At 46.0% G+C, this 20,143-nt stretch overlaps 2 protein-coding genes across 4 annotated transcripts in view; both read left to right on the top strand.

Annotated features, from left to right (window-relative positions):
- Positions 1 to 20,143, top strand: part of LOC141102383 (natural cytotoxicity triggering receptor 3-like) — a 256,469-nt gene that overhangs the window by 4,973 nt on the left and 231,353 nt on the right. Inside the window, exons 2-3 of one of the 3 annotated variants that reach the window (XM_073591340.1) lie at positions 17,432 to 17,543; positions 17,694 to 18,065. In XM_073591340.1, coding sequence (XP_073447441.1) covers positions 17,477 to 17,543; positions 17,694 to 18,065 — 439 coding nt within the window. In that variant the 5' untranslated portion in view covers positions 17,432 to 17,476. Of the gene's footprint in view, positions 1 to 17,380; positions 17,544 to 17,693; positions 18,066 to 20,143 lie in introns of all 3 variants that reach the window. The other 2 variants (XM_073591341.1, XM_073591342.1) reach the window with 2 other exon arrangements.
- Positions 2,564 to 10,302, top strand: LOC141102382 (natural cytotoxicity triggering receptor 3-like). Its single transcript, XM_073591338.1, has 4 exons — positions 2,564 to 2,621; positions 5,845 to 6,198; positions 9,366 to 9,506; positions 9,589 to 10,302. Exons 1-4 carry the CDS (start codon positions 2,576 to 2,578, stop codon positions 9,612 to 9,614), a joined length of 567 nt encoding a protein of 188 aa, XP_073447439.1. The 5' UTR covers positions 2,564 to 2,575; the 3' UTR covers positions 9,615 to 10,302.

Raw genomic sequence — 20,143 nt, 5'->3', positions numbered from 1 at the left:
TCTATGCTCTAGCTCCCAGTGGGATCTGTGTCAGTGATCCAGTAGACCTGCTTCCTGGACCTCCCAGGGTTCAGTCCGCAGCAGTCAGCCGTAGGGTCCACTACCTTGAGGTGCACTCCTGATCCCAACGGTGTGCATCTGTCACCCAGCCTCTAGGTGACCTGACAAATGTAGGCTGCTCCAGCCCCTTTTATATCCTCTCCTACCATTGTAGTTCAGATCAGTCCTGCTGGCATTGAAACTTCAGCATTCTGAACTACACCTCCCACGATGCTTTGCTCTGCACTTTGTCATAAGAAAAGGAAATGACACATAGAGTCCAGCAAACACTAGAGGGAGCCAACCCCACTTTATAACAAAGCAAAATGTCTCTGAATTGCAGGCGTAATAAGCAGCTCCTGGCTACATATACAGAGGAGGCCTGGTGCTAGAATTTCTGCCCATGATCTGACTTTCGCGGTGATACCTCACGTGTGTGGGACAATCGCTGTTTGCTAGTATGCGGGACTGATGCTCTCATTTGCCTTTGCGCACAAGCACTTTTAATTATTAATTTATTTTATTTTAGTTTTACTCTGTTGCTTTAATTTGTCTTTTAACACTTTTATTGCTGTCACAAGGACTGTAAACATCCTTGTGACAGCAATAGGCATGTGACAGGTACTCTTTATGGAGATATCTGGGGTCTATAAGACCCCAAATCCCCCCTCTGCCCTTAAAAGCATTTTGATTTTTTTTTTAAATGGTGTCGTTGGCATCCGTGTAAATCGGAAGTAATGTCAGGACATCCCTTCTGGTTTGCCATAGCCGAGAGCAGATCAAAGCTGATCCAAGCTTTGTTTGGCTCTCCAATCAGCCGGAAGTGCTGGCTGGTCCCTGGAGTCTCCCAGTGGGACAGGAGAGCCAGAGAAAGCAGCAGAAGGCAACGGAGGGGGGATATCCCCTCTCGCCGCTTGCAAAAGCAATCCAGCAGCTGGTTAGCTGCTAAGATTGCTTTCACAATAGAGCCGACCGCCGTCTCTAAAAAAACAGTACACCCGCATCATCTCAATATAACCACTTGAAGTCCAGCGATGTACGGGTCCAGAAGTCGATTATAGTGTGTTTGTATCTTTCTAATTATACTATACATGGAAATACAATCTGCACGTAGGCGGTTCCCCTGCCATTGCAAGCAGTTGTCTCTCTGCTAGGGGCCCACTCAAACAAAGGGCTATCCAGGGGCCTACTGTCCCAGTCCTAATTGGCCTCACAGCCCATGCAGTCCCGAGCTATCAACTAACTCAAAACCCTCTACTACGCCATTCCCCTGTTCCAGCATGGTAGTGGTCAATAGTGCTCTTGTTGCAGAGATCTACGTTTCCCAGTGTTTCCGAGTTAGGGCTTGGACAGTCCAACCAAATACCTGGGGCCCATATCACAAGTAGGCCCAAGTCACCCAACATGTGGTCCATAGAAGGGTCCGCCAACTTCTTCACCAGCAGGAGTGCAACTTTTTTCACTGACCACCACCACTCCCAAACCCAACTTGGTTTACATCATGTACCTTGTATCCAAAACCCAGTCCAACGGTACACAAGGAATGTCTCAGTCTATACCATACAGGCCTCTTTTCCTAAATTTACTGGCCCATTTTACACACTTCCTCTTGGGTGTCAGGCATCCTCTTCCAGCCAGATGCAAGTCTAGTTTCTTTAGTTGCAATGAAGAGTACAACTTCTAAACATTGGCACGGCATTAAGTTAGTGAACCCATATCTTCTGGTACAGTGTCTACTCTTTATGTCATTGCTTGGTGTCTGTTATAACAAGAATCAAAACTAGGGAACCCAAACTGAGGGAACTGATCACAGATCCACTTACCACTCTTCTACATTCTTCCTCTCCAAGGTACACCTTACTCCTCCCTCCACCCACTTAAAATATGGGGCCCTTCTAGAAGGGCAGGAACAACAGGTCACATCTAGTAAAATGAAGGGCCCTTAGCTAGGGAATAAGTTAGCCCATTCCTACATGCATACGGGTGTATATAGAGTGAACAAACCCATTCAAACCCCAGAGCTTGTCATTTTGTAACGTAAAAGTAAAAAAAAAAAAAAACAGATGTGTAACCTGCCATAGGTGATATGGAACAGCAGGTGGGTGACCTAAGATGTCAGCCCTAGTTGTGCAGGAGCAGTGCAGAGCCTCTGACACCAAATGAGTGTGAGCAGAGGGCCTCTGTAGTAAATGCTCCTCAGAACAAAAATACTGTACTTAATTCATTTTTCTCAATAGTTAAGTTAAAAACAGAGACCTGTGTACCAAGGCTGCTCCACAAAGTACTCTCCCGATCTCTGAACTGGCTGAGCTCCCAACTTTGAGACATGAATACATAGAGAATAGGTATAGTGGGTGACCCCATGGAACACCTCAAAGTATGTGACATGACATAAATGTGATATGGTCACATGGAGAGTAGAGTGTCCGCTCTGCTTCCTCTTACTGACCGCATAGAGCAATATGACTACAATGTTTATAAAATTCGTCTACCGCTTGAATCCCACTAATAGACTTGTACTGGAGAACAACGAACCATGAAGATTATCTGTCTGCTGCTCATTATTTTGACTTTCTCTTCAGGTAACTCAAAGTTCTATAATCATTTATTTCTATCAATCCATCTATCTGTCTATATCTATCTATCTATCTATCTATCTATCTATCTATCTATCTATCTATCTATCTATCTATCTATCTATCTATCTATCTATCTATCTGTCTGTCTGTCTGTCTATCTATCTATCTGTCTATCTTACACTATATTGTCAAAAGTTTTGGACAGGGTAAAATTAGTAGGTGCGATGCCCGGTGGGTGTGGAGATGCGACTCAGTGTACATCTTGCGGCATGTATGCGTTCCTTGATCATCCGATCGAGGGCGAATTCTGCTGTGCAAAATGTAAGCGATTGTCAGCACTGAGAAGACCCTCCATACTAAAGAAGAGCCAGGAACGTACACGGCAGGGGCCAGCACAGAGGCGAGTGGAGACTAAGAGGTGCAGGCACTAGCAAAGAGTAGATGGGTGACAGTCAGGAAGGGTAGAGGGGGAAGTGCCAGGGAGGCCGATCCAGGACTGGAGCATCCCAATAAGTACGCTCCATTGAGTGACATTGGTGAAACCAGTCAGGGACCAGCACTGCTGGAGCTGAGGGACTCTCCTAGCTGCCGGGGGAAGAACTCCTCCAGTGAGAGTGGGGGGATAAAGGCTTCATCCCTTTGGAGCTCTACCCATAAGGATTCCACCTCCTCCGTAGCTCCCTTAGTGAGGTCATCTCTCACATTCACTTGTACATTATTCTTGATATATAGGCATACCCCTCCCCCTTTTTTACCCTCTCTATCCCTGCAATAAAGGGTATACCCTTGAATGGTTGCCAGCCAATCATGAGATCTGTTGTACCAGGTCTCTGAAATGCCCACAAAATCCAAATCCTCCTCGTACAACAGTATCTCTAGTTCACCCACCTTGTCCGCCATGCTCCTGGCATTGGTGAACATGCCACATAGTTTAGACCGGTCGCATATTGTCCTCTTATTGGTTGTTCTGAGATTGCAACTAGGACTTGTTACTCTCACTTGCCCCCCTCCCCCCTTTCCTGACCTGCCGGGCTGCATGCTGGGATAAAGGTCTAGTAAAGGTCTGGTATGTATTGTGGGGGGGGACCCCACAGTGTTTTTTTTAATTTTGGCGTCGGGTTCCCCTTAAAATCAATACCAACCCTGAACGGCTTGATATGCATTGGGGAGTGGGGGGAGATCCTGAGTCACTAGTTGTTAAGGATGCGCTGACCATCTTCCTGACCTGCTCCTTAGCAACCAGCTCAATGCGTTAAAATAATTGCATGAAAAAAATGCAGTAATTACCGCTCAAGTGAACAAACGCTGCATTCATTATTTAATGCAAAATTCTTAGTGAAATGCACTTTCAAAACTGATTAGCCCATGTGACTATAGAGTCACACATGTAGGTGTATACACAGTGGTAAATTACAGCCCACTCCCTATCTCCTCCTTCATGCCTACTAACCAGATAAACACAATGGGGGCGGGATATTACACATGGATTGATGGAGGCTTCACCTCCCTCCTATTTTTATAAGACACAGGCTGGAGGGACGTGGCACAGCCTGTGGCTCACAGAAATCCGCCCACACCATGTTATTGCCAAAAAATAAATAAAGATTTGATTTCAAATATATATTTCTATGACAATTTAAAACAGTTTATTGATATTATTTATTTTTACTAAACTTTTACTTTAACATTTGATCAGCAGTAGAGGACTAGAAGCTCCTCCTGCTTATGTTTCCCTGCAGAAAGGCTGGGAGAGAGCCGGGTCATGTGACTGCTGTATATCGATTAGGAAAAAGGTACTTGGCTTTTTTATTATATTAAAATAATTACAGCGCCATCATCCACATACAGAAAGAGAAGGAGGAATATAAATTAAACAGTGCATGTTTAGTATCACTTTAATCCGATTGGGGTGCTGCTGTGTGTAAGTCAAGCCAATTATAAAAGAAAGACATCAATTTTCTCTAATTCATCCCAACGGTGTTCTATTGGGTTGAGGTCAGGACTCTGTGCAGGCCAATCAAGTTCCTCCACCCCAAACTCGCTCATCCATGTCTTTTCTTGACCTTGATTTGTCCACTGGTCCAAATAATTTGGTGGACGGGCATTATGGTGTGGGGTTGTTTTTCAGGGGTTGGGTTTGGCCCTCAGTGAAGGGAACTCTTAAGGCATCAGCATACCAAGACATTTTGAACAATTTCATGTTCCCAAATTTGTGGGAACAGTTTGGGGATGGCCCCTTCCTGTTCCAACATGATTGCGCACCAGTGTACAAAGCAAGGTCCATAAAGACATGTATAAGCGAGTTTGGGGAACTTGACTGGCCTGCACAGAGTCCTGATCTCAACCCGATAGAACACCTTTGGGATGAATTAAAGTGGAGACTGAGAGCCAGGCCTTCTCGTCCAACATCAGTGCCTGACCTCACAAATGCTCTTCTGGAAGAATGGTCAAACATTCCCATAGACACCCTCCTAAACCTTGTGGACGGCCTTCCCAGAAGATTTGAAGCTGTTATAGCTGCAAAGGGTGGGCCAACTCAATATTGAACCCTACGGACTTAAGCCTGGTACACACGATCAGATTGTTGGCCAACCGAGCATCTGATTTTTGTCAAAAGGGCGTGTGCCAGGATTTTGTCTTGCATACTAACAGTACATAATTGTCGGCCAACAAACACGAACGTAGTGACGTACTATGAGGAATTTCAGCTCTTGAGCGCCACTCTTTGAGCGCCTACTGCTAATTTTGTGTTTGGTGAGCATTGATTCCGAGCGTGCGTGTTTGTACTTTAAACTTTTGTGTGATGGACTTGTGTACAGACGATACGAAAATCTAACAACAGACCGTTTGTCTTCCGAAAATCTAGTAGCCTGCCATCCAACATTTGTTGGCCGAAAGTTAGACAACAGTTGTCTGAAGGAGCGTACTAACGGTCGGATTTTAGGTCAACAGTCTGTCATCACACAATCCCCTGCCAACAATCGGATCGTGTGTACGAGGCTTTAGACTGGGATGCCATTAAGGTTCATGTGCGTGTAAAGGCAGGCGTCCCAATACTTTTGGTAATATAGGCTATCTATCTATCTATCTATCTATCTATCTATCTATCTATCTATCTATCTATCTATCTATCTATCTATCTATCTATCTATCTATCTATCTATCTATCTATCTATCTATCTATCTCTAGTATAGTCTTGTCACACTGATATCTGCTATCTGTCAGGATTTCCATCGCAGATAATCCACGTGTGGCAGACTCCAGTAATATGGGCTGTTGAGGGCAGCTCTATCACCTTACTGTGTTACTTCAATATCATTGGAAAGAACGCTACCATTGGGTCCTACAAGTGGTACAGACACGTGGTGGGGAGTGGACCAGAGGTCTCTAATAATAACAAGTTTTTCCATGGAAGGATCACCAGAGTGGACAGCAATGAGTTCATCCATGGACGATCGGCCTTCATCACCCTGCACAGTGTGGAGTTCTCAGACTCCGGGATGTATTACTGTGAAGTTATATTTAATTTTGGCCAAGAAATATCTGGAGAGGGAAACGGAACATTCCTCAATGTGACAGGTGAATATTTTTTTATTTATTTTATTGTAATCAGCAAGAAGTTTATTGAGCATAAACAGAAAGAAAGGACTGTAGCTGAGCAGGAACACAGTCAGCGGAGGGGGGACATGACAGGGTGTTAAGGCCAGCCTAACAACTAAGGGGTTAAGGGAGGTATTTGTATGTAAGGTTAAGGGGCACCCTATTGGCCGGGGAAAGGTGCATGGGGGTAGCTAATAAGGTATTAGCTGCAGAAGGGGGGTGGGGCTTCAACAGTGTCTCAAGGAGCTGGAGAAGAACATCCGACATCCCTGGGGTTTAGTGTTCTCCCCCTTCAAATTGCTGAGCGAGCTGGAAGACTTTTTATCCTAGCTTCGGGCTGCGGCCAATGTACATGGCGCAGCGTGGGTGCAGAGCCAAGTCATGGCTTCTCTGAAAGGGGTCCAGCAGAGTCCCCCCTGGCTGGGACCTGCGCCACCGCGTGCTCGAAGGTCTAGGCCTCCGGAGCGCTTTAGCCCCGATAGGACCCCTCGGGCTCAGCGCCACAATGGGAGCCTGCCATCGGACCCTTCAGGCCCCCCTGCTAAGCGCACTCTGGCTTCAGCAAGGGGTGCGCCTGGAAGGAATCCCCAGCTCAGGCAGAGCCCACGGAGGGTGGGCTCTCCCCGGCATGAGCCTCCGTTGTCAGGATTCCAGAGCGGGCGGCTGGCGTGCCTAGTGATGCTCCAGTCGGCACGTCAGCCCAGCGTGGGAGAGAGAGCGCTGCGGGCACCGGCCTGTCTCGTGGTGCGGCCGGCGGCTCACACCTCTAGGTCATGGGCGGTGGCTGGGAGTCCGGGTTGGCCCGGGGCACACCTCGAAGACGCCGGCACTGGTGGGAGGACGAGACTGGTGCATCCAATAGAGCACCTTTGGGAGATCATGGATGTGCAGCCGACAAATCTGCAGCAACTGCGTCATGCTATCATGTCACTATGGAACAAAATCTCTGAGGAATGTTTCCAACACCTTGTTGTATCTATGCCACGAAGAATGAAGGCAAAAGGGGGTCCAACTGGGTACTAGCAAGGTGTACGCAATAAAGGGACTGGTGAGTGTAGATGCCTTAGCAAATTCTGCTAAGTCATAATCATCCAGGATGCCCAATATACAACATTTTGGGTCTAAAGGAATGGTGGTCTAGAAAACCATATTTATAATATCCACTTTTCCCACCCATCTATGAAGTTTAGGGAAGCGCCACAATAAATGTATGAGGTCATCCTGGCATGTACTGCATTTGCCACATAAGGGGGATTGTAGCGCTCCCTTATGGTACAGTTTCAGCGGTGTATAGTGAGGATTGGGAAAAATATAAAGCTGCGAGAGCCTCTTCGTAGTATTTAGAGAGCTGAGAAGCACTGACTCAAGGTTACCAACAACTTGTTTCCATTTACAGTGGAACCTTGGATTACGAGCATAATCTGTTCCAGGAGAATTCTTGTAATCCAAAGCACTCGCATATCTAAGCGAGTTTCCAGATAGAAGTCAATGGAAACGAAGATAATTCGTTCCGCATTGACTTTTATTACATGCAATACTGCATGTAGCCAGAGGTGTGGGGGGGGGGGCACCGGAGAGCCTCGGGAATACTCGGGGACAGCTCGGCTGAACTCGGAAAGGCTCGGAAAAACTCAGGAACGGAGTATTTCCAAGTGTTTCTGAGTATTTGCGAGTCATTCTGAGTATTTCTGAATGGCTCCGAACCATTCCGAATGTCCCCGGTGCCCCCACACCTCTGGCCAAATGCGGTACTGCACTGCCCATTAGCTTGAATTCTGCTCGTTTTGCGAGACAACACTCGCAAACCGAGTCAAAATTAAAAAGAAAAGTTGCTCTTCTTTCAAAAAGGTCGTTAACCGCATTACTCGTAAACCAAGGTTTCAATGTATCTCGAATATTTTGTTTTGAGAGCAAGATTTGCTCTGTAAGATTATTCAGAGCACTTCCTCAAGGACACACCCACCAAGAAGATCATTGGGGGTGGCTTTTGGGGCTATAGCCCCGAATCTGAGGCCAATAGCCCAGAGTCTCTGCAGGGGTCCCCAAGGGGAGGGGAGGCTCTCTGGGGACCCTTATGTAAGTGGGGGGGCTCTCTGGGGACCCTGATGTAAGGGAGAGGCTCTCTGGGGACCCTGATTTTAAGGCCTAGGCTCTCTAGGGACCCATATTTAAGGGGGAGGCTCTCTGGGGACCCTAATGTAAGAGGGCCTCTCTGGGAACCCTGATGTAAGTGGGGGGGGTCCTCTGGGTACCCTGATGGAAGGGGGAGGCTCTCTGAGGACTCTGATGTAAGGAGGGGGCTCTCTGGGGACCCTGATGTAAGGTGATGTAAGGGGGGGCTCTCTGGAGACCCTGATGTAAGCGGGGGGCTCTCTGGGGACATGTGTATGCCCGCCCAAGCCTATGACTTTCTTTACTACGCTGCTATGGGCTCTAGCCCCAGCTCTTTTGTAGACCTAGCAACACCCCTGATCAGCACACACCAAATCTGTGGCTATTTGATGGAACTATGGTCAGACAGGTAGACCAGCAGGTATAGGGTCATGGGTTCACTATGGCTCGGTGACAGTGACTACCATTGTGAGATATTTACCTTTTCCATCTAGGGAGGTCACAGAAAGATCATTGGAAGTAGGATTTGTCTACACAGCTATGTTGGGACTTACTATTCCAGCATGACCAATCCAGGATGCTTTAGGGAAAAAGCTGACCAGACAGGGTTGGACTGCACCGGGCCATCCTACTATATCCAAAATGGACTGGGCTGACTGAAGTCATCCTGTTTATGTGACCAGACGTGTGGACCAATATATCCCCATACAGTCACCTATGTTGTAAATCATACAGGGCTTGGTTGGAAATAGTAAAAGCATTTTTGGTGCATTTGTAAAAACGCCCAAACACATTTGATCTGCTTGGCCCTTTACTACCACTCTTTTCATAGGATGACCTCCAACCAGTCTGGCTGGCAGAGTTGACCTTGAAATGTTAGTGCCCAGGTCATTCCTTCATGTATCGTCATTTTTAACAATGTTATTCCATTGCCAAGCCCTTTTACAAGCCAGATAAACATAGTAGAAATATATAAAGTAAAACAGTGACCATATACTCTGTATCTGTTACGCTCCTATTATAATGTCCTACAGCCAGAGACAGTTCTTCCATGATGCCTCCAACCATGGACTTCATTACTCAGAGATTGTTCACTATCATCAATATCCTGATGGTTGCCCTGGGGGTGTCGATGTTCCTGACCGTCCTGTTTGTCTGCTTATATTACAACCATCGTAAGTAGAACTCTTTCTTATATCCTCTCTTTAGAATATCCCTTCCATTGTGGTCATTGCTTTTTGTCTCTTTATTCTGAAGGTGTTTTCCCTGATCAGAAGATGTGATGTGCTATCTTTAAGCCAGTGTCACCCATGGTCAGCTGTATATTGCGCTTTCCCCTAGGCTTGGAGGACATGATGTCACAATTTCCTACAGAATTCTCATCATACACTTCCGGCTGGGACTTTGTTGATTACTGATTGATTACTTTGTTGATCTTTATATGACGCTTGGGACATACAATAGATTGTACACGTGTCTATGAAGTTTGTATCTCTGAAGGTTTTACACAAGTTACTCAGTTATCTCATCTCCTCCCAGATCTCCCCTGCCCCTCATATGCATATGTGACAATAAATGGGTCTTTCTGATATTAGTTGGAGTTTACTGTATGTGTATAATTTTAGGAGATAACGAGAATTTGTATTTACACATAAGAGGCCAATGTGCCTGGTGGTGGGTTCCCATGGTGCAGAATTCTGACCAGGCTAGATGGACATTTTCAGTCAGTCTACTCATGGTGCCATTTATTTGTCTTAAAGCATTTTTCCACACTTAACAAGCTGTGAAACTTGACAGTGATATGGCCAAGATAAAGGGGTGCCCCATCCCTCATTGAAATTCCACCCCCAGCCTCCCTATATCCTACCCTTACCTTCTGATACCCCACCTTCCAAAATCCTGCCCCATCTCTTGATATCCAGTCTCCCGATCTTTTACCCCAACTCTTGATATTCAACCTACCAATATCCTGCCACCACCTGCTGATATCTTAAAGTGTTACTAACAATAAAATCAGTCTGTATATGCAGTAAAGCATGCTTGTTATATTCACTGTGGAACCTAAGGGGTTAATCTGCATTGTGTAAAAAGGCTGTTTGATCCTGTCTTCTCTGATCCTTCCCTTCTTCCACTCTCCCCAATCTATCTGCTGATAGAACAAAGGCTAGGGGATAAGCTACACATGCTCAGTTTGGTGTGTATTGCCAGAGAGTTTTTTTTTTTCTTGGGAGGGGGCATGTGATCAGCACAGGGCCAATCAGCACTATCCAGACAGAGGGTCAGGGGTTCAGCAGCCTGATAGGACAGTCAGAGCGGAATGAAAACTCCTCCTACAAGCTTTAACCAGACACCGATAGAAGTCATAAGACTGCTATATACTGCTGATGAGAAAATGTATTTAGCAGTTTATATTTACTAAAACTGTTGCATTTCCATGTTCTGTGTACTGTAAAAGACCAGATATAGTGAATGCAGGGTCCTGGCACATTAGCTCCCAATTTCCCACCTAACAAATCCTGCCCCCCACCTCCTGTTTTCTCACCTCCATTACCCGACCTCCTGATATCTCGCCTCCTGATATTTCACCTCCCAATAACCCACCTCCACCTCATGATATCTCACCTCCCAATATCCCACTTCCCAATATCCAGCCACCACTTCCAGATATCTCACCTCCCAATATCCCACCTCCCAATATCCAGCCACCACCTCCTGATATCCCACCTCCCGATATCCCACCTCCCAATATCCAGCCACCACCTCCTAATATCTCACCTCCTGATATTGCACCTCCCATAATCCTACCCCCACATCCTGATGTCTCACCTCCCAATATCCTACCACCACATCCTGATATCTCCTGATATCCAGCCACCACCTACTTATATCTCACCCCTCGATATCCCACCTCCCGGAATCCTACCTCCACCTCCTAATACCTCACCTCCTGATATTCCACCTCCCAAAATCCTACTCCCACCATCTGATATTTCGACTCCCAATATCCTTCCACCACATCTTGATATCCCACCTCTCAATATCCAGCCACCACCTCCTGATATATCACATCCCGAAATTCTACCTACACCACCTGATATCTCAACTCCCAATATCCTACCACCATATCTTGATATCACACCTTCCAATATCCTACCTCCACTTCCTGATGTCTCACCTCCCAGTATCCTACCACCACATCCTGATATCCAGCCACCACCTCCTGATACCTCACCTCCCGATATTGCACCTCCCAAAATCCTACCCTCATATCCTCATGTCTCACCTCCCAATATCCTACCACCACCTCCCAATATCCAGCCACCACCTCCTGATACCTCACCTAGCGATATTGCACCTCCCAAAATCCTACCCTCATATCCTCATGTCTCACCTCCCAATATCCAGCCACCACCTCCTGATACCTCACCTCCCGATATTGCACCTCCCAAAATCCTACCCTCATATCCTCATGTCTCACCTCCCAATATCCTACCACCACATGCTGATATCCCATCTTCCAATATCCAGCCACCACCTACTTATATCTCAACTCTTGATATCCCCCCTCCCAGAATCATACCTCCTTCTCTTAGTACCTCATCTCCCGATATTCCACCTCCCAGAGTCCTACCCCCACCTCCTGATATCTCAACTCCCAACATCTCACCACTACATCCTGATATCTCATCTCCTGATATCCCTCCTCCCAATATCCAGCCACCACTTCCTGATATCTCACTTCTTGATATCCTACCTCCCAATATCCTACCACCACCTCCCGATATCCAGTTTCGCAGTATCCTACCCTTACCTCCCAATATCCCACCTTCCAATAACCTACCCAATCCTCCTGATATAGTGACATTGCAGCTATTCACTCTGCCCTTTAGTATCTCCCCAGTTTTTCATCATCTCAGGATCTCAGTGTAAATTTTATGTCCTCCCACCTCTTCGACCACCGCAGCAAGCAAGTGCTAAGTGAGGTGGTATAGTAGGTAATACATTGATTTGTAGTAGCATTAATAATGAAATCACAATATTTTATATAATGACATCATTGTTAGTAGCCCTGCACACAAACTGCTTTAAACTGTGCAGAAGAAGCTGTCAGTTTTAAGCTTAGGAGACACTCTGAGATTTCTACAGCCTGTGGAAGACTGCAGTAGGCCTACAGGGTTAATTTCAGTGCTGGCTGGGAAGACCAGAAGCTCTGAGAACAATTACTAATCACAGCTAAGACAGCTAAAGAAATTCTCCTTACTGCACATCCTGCAAAGACGATCTGTGATTTGTGACAACCTTTCTGAAGTCTCACCTGTACATCTGACATCAGCTCTTCTTGATTGGAAATGTCACGGAGGGTATAGGGTCAGTGTCAACTGCAACCTCTGAAATCCTTAATACAGTTATGCATATGTGTTATCTTAAAATGCACATACATTTGTTATTTTTAAATTGCTTCAACAGACCCCCTTAATGGGGCCCCTTCCACCCAAAGGCCCCATAGCAGCTACATTGGCTGCTTTAACTATTGTAACACCGCTGGGTTATGGTGTGCAAAGGTCCTCTGTACATGGCGGTCCTCTGTACTGGGCGGTCCTCTGTACTGGGTGGTCCTCTGTGCATGGTGGTCCTCTGTACATGGTGGTCTTTTGGACATGGCAGTCATCTGGGGGTTCTGAGTACTGATGAAACCAGAAATCTATATGACATTTCATGTTCCATACAGTTTCAGAAATCTTTCCATGCCTGACATCTGGCCCAGTTCAGAGTCTTACCGACTTATACATCACTATGAGGTCCTCTGTACACAGCGGTCATCTGGGGGGTTTGAGCATTGATGAAACCAGAAGTTTATATGACATTTCATGTTTCATATGGTTTCACAATATTGTCAAAAGGAGAACTTTCCATCCCTTGAGATACGGTCCAGCTCAGAGTTTCACTGACTTTTTTAATACTATGAGGCCATTTCAAATGAGAAGTGATACAACGAGACACAATCAGTGGCCTGTTCATTATACTGAGGACCTTATAGGAACAGATGGAATAATTCTAATCTAATCATCTGCCTACTTACCCAACAAATATGTTGTACTGTATCTTATGGAAGCAACCACCTATGAAGGCTTACACTAGAATAAGGATCTTTATTTCTAGCAATGTAACTGTAGATTCTTTGAAAATAAGGATCTTTATCCTGGCGTGCAGGGCCGATTTTACATAAATTGGGACCCTGGACAAAAGTTAAACTGGGGCCCTCTTACACCCAGTTTATATGGCAAATAATGCTCTGTTCCAGTGTCTCTCAACCAGGGGGCCACTTGGCTTCTCCTGGGGTGCTGTGAGCATGGGACTAAGTTTTCCCTGGATCAACATTATCAGTTGCCATGGTGTGGGTGTGCCAGCCTCAAGCACCATAACAATCAATATTGCTCTATGGCCAGGAAGCACTGAATCTTTCATTGCTATTGTGATGGCAGTCTGCTTGCCCACACAAAGGAAAAGCATGACTCTGATTTTGGGCAGATGTCATGCAGGGCCACCCCCCAGCATTCAGGAGAAGATGGACGTCCATCTCATCCAGACCTCCTCTATCTCATTCCCTTTCTGCCAAAATGTAGGATTCTGATTTGAAAAGGGGTCTCTGAAACTGGGGAATGGGCTGTGTGATTAGGGGGCTCTGTTATGCGGGAACTCTGATGTGAATGGGAGGCTCTGATGTGCTGGAGGAACTCTGTGGTTAAAGGAGGGGACTTATGTATGGAGGGCATTTGATGCACAGGAGCAACTATGATGGGATGAGGAGCTCTAATGTAGAGAGGGACTTCTGATGTATAGGGAACCTTTATGTGATGTGAGGCTCTAATTTAATGGGAGGCCTCTAATGTGAAGGGGGGGCTCTGATGTGATGGGGGGACCTCTGATGTATAGGGGGCTCTGATGTGATGGGGTGCCTCTAGTGTGCAGGGGGGGCTCTCATGTGATGGGGGGGCCTCTATTGTGAAGGGAGGTTCTGATGTGATGGGGGACCTCTGATGTATAGGGGATCTGATGTAATAGGGGGCCTCTAATCTGGAGGCGACTCTGATGTGATGGGGGCCTCTAATGTGAAGGGGGGCTCTGATGTGATGGGGGGACCTCTGATGTATAGGGGAATCTGATGTAATAGGGGGCCTCTAATGTGGAGGTGACTCTGATGTGATGAGGGCCTCTAATGTGAGGGGGGGGCTCTGTAGTGATGGGGACCTCTGATGTATAGGGGGCTCTGATGTGATGGGGGAACCTCTGATGTGAAGAGGGGGATCTGGTATGATGGGAACCTCTGATGTTATGAAATCATATCCCCTCTCAAGCGTCTCTTCTCCAGAGAGAATAAGTTCAGTGCTCGTAACCTTTCTTAATAACTAATATCCTCCAGTCCCTTTATTAGTATTGTTGCCCTTCTCTGAACTCTCTCCAGTTCCAGCATATCCTTCCTGAGGACTGGTGCCCAGAACTGGACGGCATACTCCAGGTGCGGCTGGACCAGAGTCTTGTAGAGTGGGAGAATTACAGTTTTATCTCTGGAGTTAATCCCCTTCTTAATGCATGCCAATATTCTGTTTGCTTTGCTTGCAGCAGCTTGATCAATGTAAAAATGACACTGGCAGGGAAGGGGTTAACACTAGGGGGCGATCAAGGGGTTAACTGTGTTCCCTCAGCGTGTTCTAACTGTAGGGGGGATGGGCTGCCAGGGACATAACAGAGATCACTGTTCCTGATCACTGGGAGCAGTAGATCTCTGTCATGTCATCTGGCAGAACAACCCCGCTACAGTAAGAATACACCAAGGGAATACAGTAAACACCTTGATAGCCCTGTTTACAAAGGCAGTTCCCCTTTCTGCCTCTCCTCACCACGATCGCGGGTCCCTGGCGGACATCGCGACCGCCCGGCCCGCACCTGTCCGCAACTGCGCCTGCGCGAGCCGCTGTACAGGGACAGCGATTCATGCAGTGCTGTCGACCTGCCGCAGTATATCTGCATGAGCTGGTCGGCTAGTGGTTGAAGTGCATCTGGAAAGTATTTACATTGCTTTACTTTTTCCACATTTTGTTATGTTACAGCCTTCTTCCAAAATGGATTAAATTCATTACTTTCCTCAACATTCTGCAAACAATACCCCACAATAACAACGTGAAAGAAGTTTGTTTGAAATCTTTGCAAATTTATTTAAAAAAAAAAATGAAAAAATAAATCCCATGTACATAAGTATCACAGCCTTTGCTCAATACTTTGTTAAGCTCCTTTGGCACCAATTACAGCCGCAAGTCTTTTTGAGTATGATTCTACAAGCTTGGCACACCTATTTTTGGTCAGTTTCTCCCATTCTTCTTTGCAGGACCTCTCAAGCTCCATCGGGTTGGATGGGGAGCGTCGGTGCACAGCCATTCTCAGATCTCTCCAGAGGTGTTCAATCGGGTTCAAGTCTGGACTCTGGCTGGGCCACTTAAGGACATTCATGGAGTTGTCCCGTAGCCACTCCTTTGTTATCTTGGCTGTGTGCTTAGGGTCTTTGTCCTGTTGGAAGATGACTTCTGCACAGTCTGAGGTCCAGATCGCTCTGGAGCAGGTTTTCATCAAGGATGTCTCTGTACATTGCTCCATTCATCTTTTTCTCGATCCTGACTAGTCTCCCGGTTCCTGCCGCTGAAAAACATCCCCACAACATCATGCTGCCACCACCATGCTTCACTGTAGGGGTGGTATTGGCCAAGTGCCTGGTTTCCTCCAGACATGACATTTGCCATTCAGGCCAAAGAGTTTAATCTTTGTTTCATCACACCAGAGAATTTTGTTTCTCATGAGAGTCCTTCAGGTGCCTTTTGGCAAACTCCAGGCATACTGCCATGTGCCCTTTATTGAGGAGTGGATTCCGTCTGACCACTCTACCAAACAGGCCTGATTGGTGGAGTGCTGGAGAGATGGTTGTTTCTTCAGGTAGGTTCTCCTCTCTCCACAGAGAAACGCCGGAGCTCTGTCACAGTGACCATTCTTGGTCACCTCCCTGACTAAGGCTAAGGGATCAGTGGAAATAGGAGGCACCCAAGCTCAATTTTGAGTGTCATGGTAAAGGCTGTGATACTTATGTACATGGGATTTTTTTGTTTATTATTTTTAATAAATTTGCAAAGATTTCAAACAAACTTCTTTCACATTGACATTATGGGGTATTGTTTGTAGAATTTTGAGGAAAATAATGTACTGTGAATACTTTCCGGATGCACTGTATAATTAATCTCAATAGGATACACAGCTCAATAGAATACGAAACTTTGGATATAAAAATATATATGAAGGGAAAGCCCTTTATTTCTTTATGGTTGAGAGTGACGAAACTGCCAACACAAATTTCAGGAAGGAAAGTTTACAAAGACTAAATGCATAGCTCCCAACTGTCCCTGATTTTGAGGGACTGTCCATGATTTGGAGCAATGTCCCTCTGTCCCTCATTGCTTCTCATTTGTTCCTCATTTTGGTCTGATCTATATAGTTGTTTATAAAATGCACTTTTTATCTATCAAAAAGTATTTTCCAGCGCTAAACCTTTCATCTGATTTCTAAATTGCTGCATTTGTAAATTCCAAAAGCCAATATAAAAGAATAGTAGTGGTTAAAAAAAGCACTTGTGGGTTTAACCAATCTTGTTTTTTTGTACAATTCTCCTTTAAGGGGGGCGTGGCAAGGGGTGTGTCCTATGCCTGCATACTTTTAAATGAGGGGTGTCCCTCATTCCCATCTCAAAAGGTTGGGAGGTATGCTAAATGCATTAAGATAATTTGCTAATGGAATTGAGTTTAATTCCAAAATTCCAAACATGTTGCAACTTCAGGTATATAAATTCTAAAAAAAAATAAATAAATCAAATAATCCAGGCTCTCTAACAATGATATCATGCTAATTTCAATTGTAAAGGAAAGGCAAATGGTGAGACCTTGAATCTGTATTTTTTTTATCTCTCCTCACTCTGGGCTGTTTTAAAGTTTGTGTCTGCTTCCTCATACAGACCCACAGAACAATATGACTACATTGTCTACCTTTCTGTTCCTGTAACTAGCTGATCAACATCATATAGAACATTCTATTCCCACACTGTACGAAGATGGGAGCAACCATGCAACACATCCTAAGAATTATCCATCCACTGCTAATACTGACATCTTCTCCAGGTGACACTATCTATCTATCTATCTATCTATCTATCTATCTATCTATCTATCTATCTATCTATCTATCTATCTATCTATCTATCTATCTATCTATCTATCTATCTATCTATCTATCTATCTATCATCCATAATCTCTCTTCTCTCTGTCAGGATTTCTATCACAGACAATCCATGTACGGCAGACTCCAGTAATATGGGCCACAGAGGGCAGTTCAGTCACCTTACCGTGTGACTACAGAATCATCGGAGAGAGCGCTTCCATTGGAGAGAATGACACTGTTGGGTCCTACAAGTGGTACAAGCACATGGTGGGGAGTAAAGCAGAGGTCTCCGATAGTAATATAAATTATTCTGGAAGACTCTTCATGGTGCATTCAACAACATTCATCCGTGAACAATTGGCCGCCATGACCCTGCAACCTGTGGAGTTATCTGACTCCGGCATGTATTATTGTGAAGTTACCCTTGAGATGGGCCAAGAAATACCCGGATATGGAAACGGGACATTCCTCAATGTGACAGGTGAGATCTGATTATATGGAGGGGGGATATCCACCTATAGACAGGAGATTATATTAAGGAGATGGGAGAAATATTAAGAATTCATCTATTTAATAATAAAGCTTATTTATCTAGGAAAGATCATAGTCATAGGAGGCTTAGGTGACCATTGCCAGGATGTTTATTTGTAGAGATGGATGTCCATCCATACATAATGGAACTATAGTTCACAATACATGGGGATAGTTCCTGTCATATCAGTATTTTCTGTCACATGTGTATGTTGTGAATATAAGGTTTGTGGCAGAAAAGGCTCTCACCATCAAAAGAGAAGTGCGGGATATACAAAACACAAACACGCATGCTTACGTAGATGGCTGCAGCCTTGCTCCTCATAAGATGACAAATATTAGTGGTGGGGAGATGGGAGTTATTCTTTCTGATAGTAGGAACTATGAGCTGCATGCAGATACAAAATAGTGTGTCCTGGCTTTAAAGTGGTTGTAAAGTCAGAAGGCTTTTTATCTTAATACATCCTATGCATTTAGATAAAAAAAATCTTCTGTGTGCAGCAGCCCCCCTAATACTTATGTGAGCCCCATCTCGATCCAGTGATGTGCACGAGAACCTCGGCTGCCCAGGACTCTCCCTTCTCATTGGCTGAGACAGCAACAGGGCACCATTGGGTCCCACTGCTGTCAATCAAAATCAGTCAGCCAATGAGGATAGAGAGGGGGCAGGGCCAGGCCATGACTTTGTGTCTGAATGGACACACAGAGCAGTGGCTCGGCTTGGGTGCCCCCACAGCAAGCTGCTTGCTGTGGGGGCACTCAACAGGAGGGAGGGGCTGTGTGCGCGACCTGAGATGAGGAGGATCTGGGCTGCTCTGTGCAAAACCATTATACAGAGCAGGTAAGTATGACATCTTTGTTATTTTTTATTTTCACTTTAAGGAACACCCTTGGGGCTGGTTATTTAATTTTATAGAGCCTGCTCAAGGCAGCCATGGTGTGATCAGGATGGTGCACTGGTGTTGGAAATCTTAACTCCCTCCCAGCTATCCAAGCTAATTGGTCCATATTACCTATGACTATTTCAAGGAAACAGACCCTCTTCTCACAGCAAGCCAGATAACAACTCCAAAGGTGATTGTCCAAGGAATAAAAGTCAGTCCCACATCCTTCCCCTGTAGGGACATTAAGCAGTCTAAAAATGAACACTGTAATTCATCAAGATCTTGTTCAAAGACATAGCAGTGCTGAATTTTTGGTGTGTTCCCACTGTAGCACCTTCTAGTGTAGAGTGCTAGGTAATGCACATATAGGTTTTGTAGTGTAGGTAAATTTAGGCTGGGCTGGCAGCCAAGCCTGTGTTTTGAATCTGGGTCAGTGTGAGTGACTCAGGGAGGCTGAATGACTCATTTGGCAGCACCTCTGTTACCTCCCCCTACTTCCTGGAACTTTGGAGAAACTTCCATAAGAATGGGAGGGAGGTTAGGAGAAGCTGACTGGAGTATTCATGAGGGCCCCAACGAATCCCTGGCCAAATGGGCTGGCAGGGGGAGGGCTAGGGTGACCACATTTCCAAACTGCCATTCAGGGACACCCCCCCCCCCCGCGCCGCCCAAAAAGGATGGTTTTTGGGACACGGAGGAAGAACGGAGGGGGACACAGAGGAAGAACGGAGGGGGACAGCAGGACGGAGGGGGACAGCAGCAGAATGGAGGGGGACACGGAGGAAGAACGGAGGGGGACAGCAGCAGAACGGAGGGGGACACGGAGGAAGAATGGAGGGGGACACAGAAGAAGAATGGAGGGGGACACAGACAAAGAACGGAGGGGGACATGGAGGAAGAACGGAGGGGGACACAGAAGAAGAATGGAGGGGGACACAGACAAAGAACGGAGGGGGACATGGAGGAAGAACGGAGGGGGACACAGAAGAAGAATGGAGGGGGACACAGAGGAAGAACGGAGGGGGACACAGAGGAAGAACGGAGGGGGACAGCAGGACGGAGGGGGACACGGAGAAAGAATGGAGGGGGACAGCAGCAGAACGGAGGGGGACACGGAGGAAGAACAGAGGGGGACACGGAGAAA

This window comes from Aquarana catesbeiana, linkage group LG07 (assembly GCF_042186555.1).
Source record: "Aquarana catesbeiana isolate 2022-GZ linkage group LG07, ASM4218655v1, whole genome shotgun sequence".
Taxonomy (NCBI): Eukaryota; Metazoa; Chordata; class Amphibia; order Anura; family Ranidae; genus Aquarana; species Aquarana catesbeiana.
The sequence above is the reverse complement of the archived record's forward strand: the minus strand, read 5'-3'. Positions and strand labels throughout refer to the sequence as shown.